At 49.6% G+C, this 11,620-nt stretch overlaps 1 protein-coding gene across 6 annotated transcripts in view; it reads right to left on the bottom strand.

Moving 5' to 3' along the window:
* Window positions 1-1,760: 1,760 nt before the first annotated feature.
* CLDN14 (claudin 14) overlaps window positions 1,761-11,620 on the bottom strand; it is a 91,200-nt gene continuing 81,340 nt past the window's right edge. For all 6 annotated transcript variants that reach the window (XM_045501425.1, XM_045501424.1, XM_045501423.1 and 3 more), the window contains one exon: window positions 1,761-2,881. In XM_045501425.1, the coding sequence (XP_045357381.1) occupies window positions 2,124-2,834 (711 nt within the window). In that variant the 5' untranslated portion in view covers window positions 2,835-2,881 and the 3' untranslated portion in view covers window positions 1,761-2,123. The remainder of the gene's footprint in view (window positions 2,882-11,620) is intronic.

Genomic DNA, 11,620 nt, shown 5'->3' with positions numbered 1-11,620 from the left:
GGACATATTTAATTTAGTTGTGACAGAATTCGAGAAAGAGTTTGAAAAAAGAAACCGATTTTTTTTCTTTAATTTGTACTAGGTCTATTACCTAGAATAACTTCACCAGGCACATTCTAGACCATGACCATCAAGGTAGGACTAGCAGAACATCATGTTATTTTTAGATTTTCTTTGCCTTCTTTATTGGTTCAGATTGATTTATTTGTGTAATTTAAAATGTAGGTTAAAATTGCTGGTTTCAACCTGCATGAAATGATGACGTTTCGGGTGTAAATCCCTGGTCTGAAAGGGATGGCAGATCCCAGCCCACATAGCTTCTCTGCAGTCGGATAAAAGCTAAAATGGACCGCACCCGTCCTTCCGAACAGACATGGCATTTGTTGCCTGGGGTCTGAAGGTCAGCAAAAAACAGTACGGAGCTGCTCCATTAGTCCCTCATTTTTCATGCTGTTATGAGTCAGCAGTGGTGCAGTTCAGTAGCTCTAACTGGTAAGGCCCAAAGGGACCAGATGGGCTCTCAGTGCTTGTACATTACTGGTGAGAGCTTCCGTCTGGGGGAGGCACCAATGGCAGGAGAAGCCCACGGCGGCTGGGATTCCCCGTCACCATCTCAATGGCCTGGTCTGAGGGCCTGGAGGACCTTGTCAGGAGGAAGCATGAAGTTCGTAGAGTATAAACCCACCTCTGGCCTTACTGGATCCGGGGGCCCCAGGCTGCGGCCTGCCTGGCCTCTTGACCCTTGTCCTGGAGCCTCCCCTTCTAGCCCCCCTGGTCCTGGGGCAAGGGTTTCACCAGGCCACAGCAGCAAGCCTGGCCAGTTGGCTCTGGGTCTGTGCTGACCTGTTGTGGCTCTCTTCCCTGCAGGCAGTAATGCTAGAACCCTGGAGCCCTGGTGGCCCTTCTACAAAACCCCTTGAGAATGGAGGAATTCGCGAAAGTGCCACTCTGTGGGTAGGTCTCAGTCTCCACTCTTCCCCCAACAGGGTATTTTCTTTACACGTTCAGAACTTGAGGTTCGGGACAGAGACAAGAGCAGGGCACCATCAGGGCACATCATGGGCAAGGCTGTGGAATGAAAGGACACGGAACAGGACCAAGCTCCCCGGACCAGCTAATGGGACAGCCGTAAGAGTCTGAGTGTGAGCGAGTGTGTGTGTGTGTGACCACGTGATTGAGATCACAACCAGGAAACATCATCAATGTTCTTACAGCAGTCAGAGCTCATGTGGCCCTGTCAGCAGTTCTTTCCAGCTAAAGAAGTCAACAAACTCTGGTACCTGCTCTGAAGGCAGCTGGCATCATGCTTCTGTCCCCAGAAAAGCCAGCGGTGATCTGCGGGGCAGTCGGGCTTGAGCCGTGCTCCTAACTGGGCTTCTTGCCAATGCCTCGGGAGCCAAGCGGCCAGGCACCTTTTGCTCTGTCTTTTTTCTTCTGACTTTTGCTTCCTTACTAGTGGAGGCTACCAGGAGAAAACGACCGTTATCTTTACTTTGTGATTTAAAGCAATCATCTTTTCCCCCAGGGACCCCATACTTCCTGCCCTGCCTCTGGGCTTAAGCTGGAGTGACTGTTCTTGGTGAATATCCCTCAAGCATCATTTCCATGAATATCAGCCCGGCCCTCCTCTGATTTTCCCATCGTATGTGGGTTGTGGCCACCCTCTGAGGGTCCCCATTGCTTGGCGATATGGAGTCCTGCAGTAGGTTGTGGTTACAAGACCTTAGCAGACAGAACAGACTGGAAACAGAAACAAATACTGTCCATTTCATTAACAACCACACCCAAGAGGTTTATTCCTGTATCGCAAACAAACCCCACTGACCCAACTCCCAAGTCGCTTTTCATTCAGCTGTTATTCAATCACCCACATAAATACATATAATAAATACAAAAACGGAAAGGATTTTTTTTTTTTTTTTAAGTCTTTGGTATACAGAGCTTTTCTCCCCTCTCCTATTTTCCCTTCCTTCCCTGTGTTCTCAGCCCACTCCCTCATATTCATATTAATTCCTCTGGACAAAAAAGTAGCCCGGAAGTAAACTCTGTGCCGGGACCCTGCATCGGAGCCAGTCTGGGTCCTGGTGCCGCTGTGGACTCGGGGAGGGACGGGCCCCGGGGACTCACACATAGTCGTTCAGTCTGTACCCGCTGAGCGAGGCCGAGGTGGCCGAGGGGGCCCGGTTGTCCTTGAAGGCGGCGGGGGGCCGGTAGGCGGGCGCGGTGGCGGTCGCGGCCCTGGGCTGGGCCTGGTAGGGCCTGGAGGGCCCCTCGTCCTGGCAGGCCAGGCAGAGCAGCGTGCCGCCGATGAGCGACAGGGACGAGGAGATGAAGCCGAGGTACAGGGCCTGCCCGATCTCGAACTTCATGCCGCTGGGCAGCAGCGGGTTGTAGAAGTTCTGCACCACGTCGTTGGTGGTCCAGGACACCGCCACCAGGCAGAGCAGGCCGGACAGGATGAAGAGCGCGCCGCCCAGCACGGCGAACGTGGTCTTGGCGGGCGTGCCCTTGGCGCAGCGCGTGCACTTCATGCCCACCACGGCGCAGGCGCAGGCCACGCCCGCGAGCAGGCAGGAGATGACCATGAGCGCGCGCGCCGCCTGCAGGTCGCGGGGCAGCGCCAGCAGCGAGCGGTAGATCTGGCACTGGTAGATGCCCGTGCTGTGCCACACGCACTCCATCCACAGCCCCTTCAGGTAGGACACGGCCGTCAGGATGTTGGTGCCCACGTGCGCCGTGCGGCGCCAGTGCGGCAGGATGGTGGTGATCAGCGTGCCCACCAGGCCCAGGAAGCTGAGCAGGAAGCCCAGCAGTTGCACGGCGGTGCTGGCCATGGCCCCGGTGGCCGGCTGCCGGGCTCGCTCAGGCGCGCGCCGGAGTCCTAATGAGGCCGGGAGGCGGGGCAGGGAGAGAAGGGAAATGGGTTAAAGATTATCTTGCTGCGTTTATTTCTGCCCCCGAAACTGAGTTTTCCGTGGGCAGTTGCCATGACAATTAACATATTTTTAAAAACAGTTTCTGACACTTCATTGGGTGCAAGGATAAGCTGCCTGTCCAAGACATTTTCCCTGCGAGGCCAGAAGGGGAAGGGATGACAGCAGAAATCTGGCCCGCCTGCCCTTCCCCGGCGCCCCCCTCCCCGCCCCGCAAGGGCAGTCCAGAGCCCCAGTTTCTGATCTATCAGCACTTAGCAAGCCGGCGTGGAAAGTTCTGCCTTCTGCCTACCCTTAAACACTTCGGCTGCGTTTGAATCTCATTTCGTGCTGCTTGGTCCCTAATCACTTCCGTTGTTAAACCCACACGTGGACTGACAAGAGCTAAGGTGTGCCTACCTGTGCCTGAGAAATTAGCCCCAGACTGCCTGTCAGGATGAAACGTCTCCCGAAAGGGGGTGACTTCCCTGGGCTCTCAGAGAGGGAAAGGTTTAATACCCACAGGCAGGTCTGACGCTTTCTTCCAGAACCCCAGAGCTGGATGTGAACTTCGAGATTGCGCACTGATGTCAGGGGCCAGGGAGTGACCAAGGTCACAGCTCCTTAGGTGCTGGGGCCAGGACCACAAACCAGGGCACCTCCCCTCACACCTGTCTGCGGAGCGGTGTGCTTGTCGCTACCTGACTTGCAGAGAGACGGGAATGCGGAGCCATTTCAGAGGTTTCAGAAATTCTAACCATGGCCAAATCCAGAACGCTTCTTGGGGGCAAGGACCCGGCACCTATGTAGTGCCAGACGAATAGGGGACACTCGGGAAGTGTTGGAAGGGAGGAAGGAGAGAGGCAGGGAGGCAAGGGAAAGGACGCGATGAGGAGAGGAAGGGAGGAGGGAAGGCGGGCAGGTGAGCAGAAAACCCTGGTGAACACCACTGGGTCCTCTCTCCTGCCCGGGGCAGGGTACCAATCCACCCTGTCACCCCCACCCGCTGAGTGACTCGGGGTGTCTGTCTGGGCTCAGCTTCTTTCTCTAACATGAGGGAGCTGGACTCCATGGCCCCAGAGTGTTTCCTGGTTCTGGAAGCTTCTCTGCTGATGACAAGTCACTTCAGCATCCCAAACCAAGGAAGAACTCAGTGGGCAAAACCTACTTCCTTCATCTCAGTTAAACGCAGGAAGGCTGCAGGGAGCGAAATGTGGGCTGGGGGGGCATCTCCCAGGCGGCACAGAGGCTCACTGCGACTGTCTTTAACTCTGGGTCCCCTTGTGGAGAAACCCCCTACTAAATTACAGCGCAGGATTTGGTTAGTAACACAAGTGACATTGCCACGGGGGGCCCGTACCGTCATCTTGCGGGATTTAGAACTACCGGGCTTCGATGTCTCAGCATTGCAGCGGGTATTTCTTAGTTCCGTGCTGCTAAACAGACAAACAAAACTAGGGGACAACGAAACAGTGTGGTGCCCAGCAGGACACGCAGTGGTCAATGTTAGGGTTTTCACAGGCGTTTTAAATGATGCTTTCTTCAGGACGCGGTGGTCTCCACACGCACTTCACCCTGACAGGCCACCTGCGCCTTGTCATGATGCTGGCTTTCTTTAGACTCTGCTCCAAGGCTTCTTCCCTCCACTTAGCGAGCACCCACTCTGTGCAGGGGCTGGGCTCGGGGTGGGGGGCGCCCGACAATCTCTGCTGTCCAGGGCAGGGCGGGGCCGGCTGTCTTACAGCCACTGCCGGGGAGGAGATGGCACCCAGGTAGAGGGTCACTCTGATGGATGAGGCAGGGCTGCTGCAGTGAGCCCCCCGCCCCGTGTGCTGAGTGCCCCAACAGAGCTACCACCAAAAGTGCCCATTTCTGGGCCTGAGGGATGCCGGGCACTTTGCAGAGCACTGACATAACGTTGCCCCATGTGTCCCCGTAGTAACCCGGTCATGCAGCGACTGTTCATCCTGTTTTACACATGGGGGAACCGGGTGCAGGGGGTGAAGTTCTCTGCCTGGCCTGGCTGGTCTTTTCCCTGGTTTGATTCCTCCTTCAAATGCTACGCTTCGCGAGTCAATAGGACGGATGTTGGCATGAAGACTGAGGGGTGGTGTCATCAGTGTATTCTGGAGAGTCAACACTTATCCCACTTGTCCCCAGAGAACATTAGTCTTGATCCTTTTGCAGTGGTTCAGGTGGCCAGGGTGACCCAACGGTTCTGGTTTGCTGGAGACTGAGAGGTTGCCCAGGGCAGGGGACTCGCAGTGTGAAATTGGGACAGTCCCAGGCCAGCCTGGACAGTCGGTTCCTACACGTAGCCTGGAGGCTCCCAACTTCTCCAAGTGGCCTTTGAGATCCTTCCAGTCCTGCATGGAGGTTGTCCCCAGGCTGATGGCCGCTCAGGCTGTCCCTGGTCCTGGCCATTCTGAGGCTTCTCAAAGCTCTTGCTTGTCAAGGTCAATCGTTAAGTACACTGATCCTCAAGAATGTGGCATAAAAGCTAAGCCTGCTTGACCCCGTTAGTCTAGGGAAGTGGACCAGAAGTTTATTGGAGGTCTAAATATTTATGGAGAGCTGTGACTGCTAATTTTAGAAACCATTAGGTTGCTATTTTTAAACTTGTACTAGAAGGATTTGCTAATTTAAGAAGTGAGTGTTAATGAGCCCCCAACTCCCAGACACCAGCTCCCCACCCCTTCCCTGGAGTTACCAGCAGCTGCTACTGGCATTAGGTCATAATTCAGCTTCCCAGCAACCACTGTTCTCCGTGGGGCCATTCAATGGAAAAACAATTTCAAATGAAGGCACCTCCTGGGAAACCACCTAAAACCATCCCTGATGCTCCGGAAGGATCCTGCCCAAGCATGCCTCCCAAGAGGGGCAGTGCATACAGGACCCGCCGGGCCATGTAGAGTTGCAACTGGCTTCACCTGCGGGCCACTTTTTCCTGCAGACGTGTGCGTGCTTGTGGAAGCGTGCGCTAGAGAGATGTGAGTCCAAGACAAATATGGTTCTAAGAATCAAGTTCCAAAAAAGACCTTGACGGCCTGGGTGGGTGAGGCTGAGCGTAACAAGATAATGCATTCCAGGAATAAATGTTGTGTCTTGCATCTGGGTTTGCAAAGCCTCCAAAGCACACTCCTGGGTGGGCAATACGTGGCTTAGGTGTGTGCTTGAGCAGGATTTAGGATGGTGTTTCCCAGCGAGTGTTTCTTGCCACGCTGTGTTTGCAGGATGTCTCCTGTGAGGATGTAAATGTCAGGTGGGTCTGTCGAAAGCCGGTAACCACAGACCTTCTCACCACCCTTACTATGCAGGTGTGCACTGTGAACTTCTAGAAAACGCTGCGCGGCATTTCCTAAACTTGCTTGACTAGAAACATCCTCTCCTGACTTTTCCAGGGAACGGCCTGAAGTCAAATCACTTTGGCAAGCAGGCTGAGAGGTTATAAGTCCCTTGAAAGTTTCATGGGGCAGTGATGAGCTAGAATTGCTAAAAGAAAAACCAAAAACCAAAAAACCAATTTGGTTTTCGGGAAGGCGAATGAGCACAGACAGGAAGGCCAGCAGGATGTAGGGTTTGCCCTCAGCAGGGTCTCAGAAAGCCCCGAGGCTATAAAGTAACATGAAAATCCTCGAAGGCCAGCTGTGAAACACACCAGGGCACGCTCGGCCCCTCAAACTGGATCTGGTTTTATGAGCACCAGATCTGAAAGGTGAGGGTTTTTTTCCATATAAACTTTTATGGTGCTCCTTCCTCTGTTGTCTGTGAGCTACATTCCTTGTTTTTTTTTTTTTTTTTTTTTTTTTAAGGAAATAAATAATTAAAAAAAAAAAAAAAAAAAAGGAGCAGGAACATGGTGTAGTCTCTCCATTGCATTCAACCTCCCAGCCCACCTGGAGTCTAGCTGCGTCAGCTTTGGAGCTTTGTCTCCTAATTAGGTGTCAACAGTGGGGGCCAGTGGGGACAGCCTGGCTGGGACAAGGGACAGACACAATGTTTGCCTAGCCACTGCTCCTGCTTTTTTACTGTCCAGTGTCCCTAGGCACATCAATTCTTCATTTTGTCTGGTCTCCCGAAGACCTTTCTCCTGCCGGATAAGGTGTGAGCTCAGGCCTCCCTGCCCCCCAGGCTGCCTGGAGGGGTGCAGATGTGAGGCCAGTAGGACCTTTGAGTCACACGATGTCCCCACCTCGCAGAAGTCTCACCTTTGGCTACTTTAGCTCTCCTGTGGACACACGGGGCTCGTTGGCCCTTCCCCACCCACACTACTGAAGGGCATGTCAGACCTGGCGTGGGAGTGGTGCGGCCCGTGGGGAAGGAGGTTCATGAGCCAGGCGTGTGGGAATTTCTTTACCCAGAACCCCCTGGGCTCATGTCTTGGTGAAGAGTTGGAAGATTCGGCCACTCAGCCTCTTTTTAGGTTTGGTCTGCCCTGCAGTGGGAGATATCAAGCCATCTGGGAACGGGCCATCACACACACCTCATCACACACATTACACTGTCCCCAAGGGCTCCTGACATGGGGTTGGATCCACTGTGGAGACAGCATACAACCTTGTTTCCTAGCACTTATCAAGAAAGAGGAAGAGCTGCCTTTAAATAAAATGGTCCTTGGACTTTGAAAGAATGCAGAGTTGTCTCAACCTTGATGTTCAGCAACTTAAGAAAATGGCTCAAAAAACGGTGTGTTCTTGTTGCCCCAGCTAGCTTGGCTGTGCATTATTGCTTAGATATTTCACAAATGCTACAACTTGGGAACAAAGAATAAACTCAAGGAAGATTTGGATTCACCTTAATGATATAAATGAGCAAAACTAACATGAGAAAAGAAAGACCTTTTATGCTATATCCGAATAATTGGATTGGACTCCAGCGGCAATACTCTAGTATTTCCTAAGCACGTGCTGGCTGCCGTGTTCCTTATTAACGTACAAAGCAAATGGATCTCTTTCCTAGAAGCTGGAGGTGCGATTTTAGTACACCTTCTTACACAAATATATAAGAATTATGAGAAAGTGATCAAGTAATACCTTTGAAAAACCATTTCATATTCATTCAGAGTGGGCCACACTGTGGGGTTTTTTTGGCTCTAAAAATGAAGTTTCCTTCGTTACAGCTCCAAACATTCTGGAACTTTCCTTGGGTTCTTTTTCAGACTGGCAGGCATCTGTATTTTAAGTTTATGAGGACTTCTCTGCCATCTACCCATGTTGTAGAACTGCAGTCTTTCTGTGACAGGCAGAGACAGAATAATTGTATGACTAACTTCTTACTACCATGGTGTTTAGGGCTTGCTCACGTCATTCAGGGATATCAATGTGAAACATCTTTCCCACATCATAGAGAAATGACAATTTATAGATTAAATTTTTCCCCTCTCTTTTGGAGGACTAAAGAAAAACCTATTTTTCATAATAAGAACTGGTTTGGGGAGAAGCCCGTGTTAATACAAATGAAAACCATGGGTATGTGGTTAGATGCTTGTAGAGACCATTTTCAACTCAGCGAGATTGAGCAATCTATTGATTTAGTGAAAACTCCAAGTTTAAGTAACCACAGTCATAAAAATTCCAAACCATTCCTCAGGAGGCATTATCTCTCTAATTCCAACTCACCAAATTTCATTAGAAGCCATTAAAAATACAGCAGATAGATATTTCTAAATGAAATGATCAGATTTCATTTAATAAAATACATTGGTGCCTTTGCATAGCTGTTTTTCCTGACAAGATAGTTGTCTAGATTTGCTATGTTGTTGTTTTTCCCTTTTCAAGGTATAGGTGAATAAAAACCTATTAGACAAGAAAAATATTAAAAAGTAAAAAGACACAGGTTATAAGAATATTGTCTAGAGAGTCAAAGATTAGATGATTCATAGTTAAAATGTTCCATGGGAAAGCTTTATACAATAAAGGATGTTATGGGTTGAATTATATCCCCCCCAAGAAGATAATGTTGAAATCCTAATGTCTAGTGCCTCAGAATGTGCCTTTATCTGGAGATAAGGTCGTTGCAGATATAACTGCAGATAAGCTCATTATAATATAGTTAAGGTGAGGTCATACTGGACTAGGGTAAGCTTCTAAACCAATAAGACTGGTGTTCTTATAACAAGATGGCCTTGCGAGCACACAGAAAAACAGGGAGGACGCCATGTGAGGAAGGAGACAGAGATTGCAATGATATGTCTATAAGCCAAGAAATGCCAAGGTTTGCCAGCAACCACCAGAAGCGGGGAGTGGAACAGAGTTTCCCTCACAGTCCTCAGAAGGAACAAGCCCTGCTGACACCCTAGTTTTGGACTTCTGGTCTCTAGAACTGTAAGAAGATAAGTATCTGTTGTTTTAAGCCACCCAGTTTGTGATACTTTGTTACAGCAGCCCTAGGAAGCCAGTATAGGGGACTAGCTGAATGGCAATATGCGGAGTTGTAGAAAAAAAGCACTCATGTCTGAATAGAAGTGGGTCCTTTCTAGAACGGGTATTGAGCACAGTCTGGTGGCTTCACATCTGTCATGGAAAACAACAAGGCAGTAGTTAGCTTTGTGCCCCAAAGCATAGAGGACAGAATCTATGGAGAAGGAAGAATTTGGAAGACTCGTTGTAGTTGTGGAAACTCAAGAGCAAGTGCCAACTATAGTAAGTAACCCATACAGCAATCAGATGACTCAACCTCTCCAGACTGGAAAAGTGTATGAATCCACGGATCCCAGCCTGCCAGACTTTCCCTTGGAAATCCAGTAAAGCTCAGTGGGACCTCCCTTTGGGGCTTAACGTCAAAACAGAAATGAAAACAAGCAACAGGACATTGTCCTAGCTGGACTGGTAACCTCCATGAACAAGATAACTCTTCCATGAAATTTTTAAGCTTGTGAAAATGATTTATCTGGGCAATGAACTGGAAACATTGCAGTGATAAAAAATGTAGTGTTAAATGAAAACATGAGACTGAGATTTACTAATGTTAAATAAAATACAGTTAAATACAATGTCTAATGCTCATTCTCTATAAATTTAGCTTTCTGAACCCAACTTCACAGAAGCTGTTAGTTATTAATGATCAGAATAAAAATAACCACAGCTAAATGTAGTGAGTGGCTTGTGATGTGCCAAACATGTGCTAAGCGCTTCTGTTGGCATTAACTTATGTAATCCTGCAAGAAATCTATCATGTGTATGTTGTTGTCCTCATTTACAGGTGGGGAAACTGAAGCTTAGGTTAAGTAACTTGCCCAAGGTCACGCCTGGGCTGTTTCAGGGAGACCTGTGATCATCCAGGTAGGAGATGCCAGCAGTGACAAAAGTGAGTGCTGGAAGCATTTCACTGATGGGTTAGCTGTGGGGTGTGAGAGACAGGTGTCAAACATAGCCCCAAGGTTTCTGCTTGGGCAGCTGAAGAATGGAGTTGCCACTTATTGAGAAGGTGAAGACAGTGGGAGGTGGAAGAATCTGGGTTTGGAGGGTGATGGGCACAAAAGAGGAGTTTTGTTTTGGACATGTTGAATTTGGGATAGCTGTCACTGCACAGGTGGGGACACCCATGGTTGGATATAGAGGTGTAGAGTTCAGCGAGGAGACTGGACTGGAGAAGGCCATTTGGGACACAACAGCATAGACTTATGATTGAAAGCCATGAGACTGGATGAGAGCTGTAGACAGAAAAGGGGAGGGCCTTGCCAGTGACTCCAGGAATCCTCCAACAGCAGAGATTGGGTGATCAGGAGGACCCAGTAGCATGGGGCACGGGAGTGGCCACAAGGGAAGAGGCAACCCAGAGTGGTGAGTGAAGACAGAGCTCCACATTGGAGAGAGTGAGCCACCATGCCAAGTCCTCAGACAAATCAACTAATATGAGTACTGAGAAGTGATCACTGGATTTAGCAGCATGGAGGAAACTACAGACCCTGGTAGGCACAGTTTGGGTGGAGTGATTGTAATGGGTTCAAGAGAGAATCAGAATGGGGCACATGAGCCCAGAACATTGTTTTAAGGACTTGGACATTAAGTGCCCTCCCAGAGCCCCCCATAAACTTGTTCTTACCATTACAGTCCTCCTCTGGGACCCCAGCCCCTCCTGAGCACTCACTCACTCCACCTCATGTATTAATCCTGGCCAAGAAGTTACTCCACAGGACACTTACATTTTCCCAGATGGCCCCTGAAAACAAATCTCCTGTCCCTGGCCCTAACAAATAACACTTGCATTGGTAAGAATATGACTGGGTCAGCCCTCGGAGGGAGACCAGTGATACCTTCAGGCATGTGTTTTTAAAACACTTAAGAAGTTTAGACTTAATTGGGTCAAGTATGAAATTTCAGATTGCAGAATTCTTCATAAAGGCAAAGGCCTCGCAGATGAAATAGCGTGTGGTGTTTCTAGCTTAGTCTTCAGACATAATACAAAGGGCCATTTTGTGCTTTTTTTCTGAAAAGTACAGGCACTATGGGTTACCTTTGCCTGTTCTCAGGACTGGCTACATCATTTGCAGAAGGCAGTGCAAAATGAAAATGTGGGGCCCCTTGTGCAAAAATCATGAAAAATTCCAAGATGGCTACCACAGTGCATCAAACCAGCATGGGCCTCTCCTGAGGGTGGGGTCCTGTGGGTCCTGTTACAGATGGAGCCAGGAACTGGAGGTTGGGATTTTTCCTTATTTAAACCCATGAATACATCTAGGTGAGATATTGAAAGGAACAGCAGACACT

Source organism: Leopardus geoffroyi, chromosome C2, assembly GCF_018350155.1.
Source record: "Leopardus geoffroyi isolate Oge1 chromosome C2, O.geoffroyi_Oge1_pat1.0, whole genome shotgun sequence".
In the NCBI taxonomy this organism is placed as follows: Eukaryota; Metazoa; Chordata; class Mammalia; order Carnivora; family Felidae; genus Leopardus; species Leopardus geoffroyi.
Note: the sequence above shows the minus strand (reverse complement) of the source record. Positions and strands in the feature narration are given on the sequence as shown.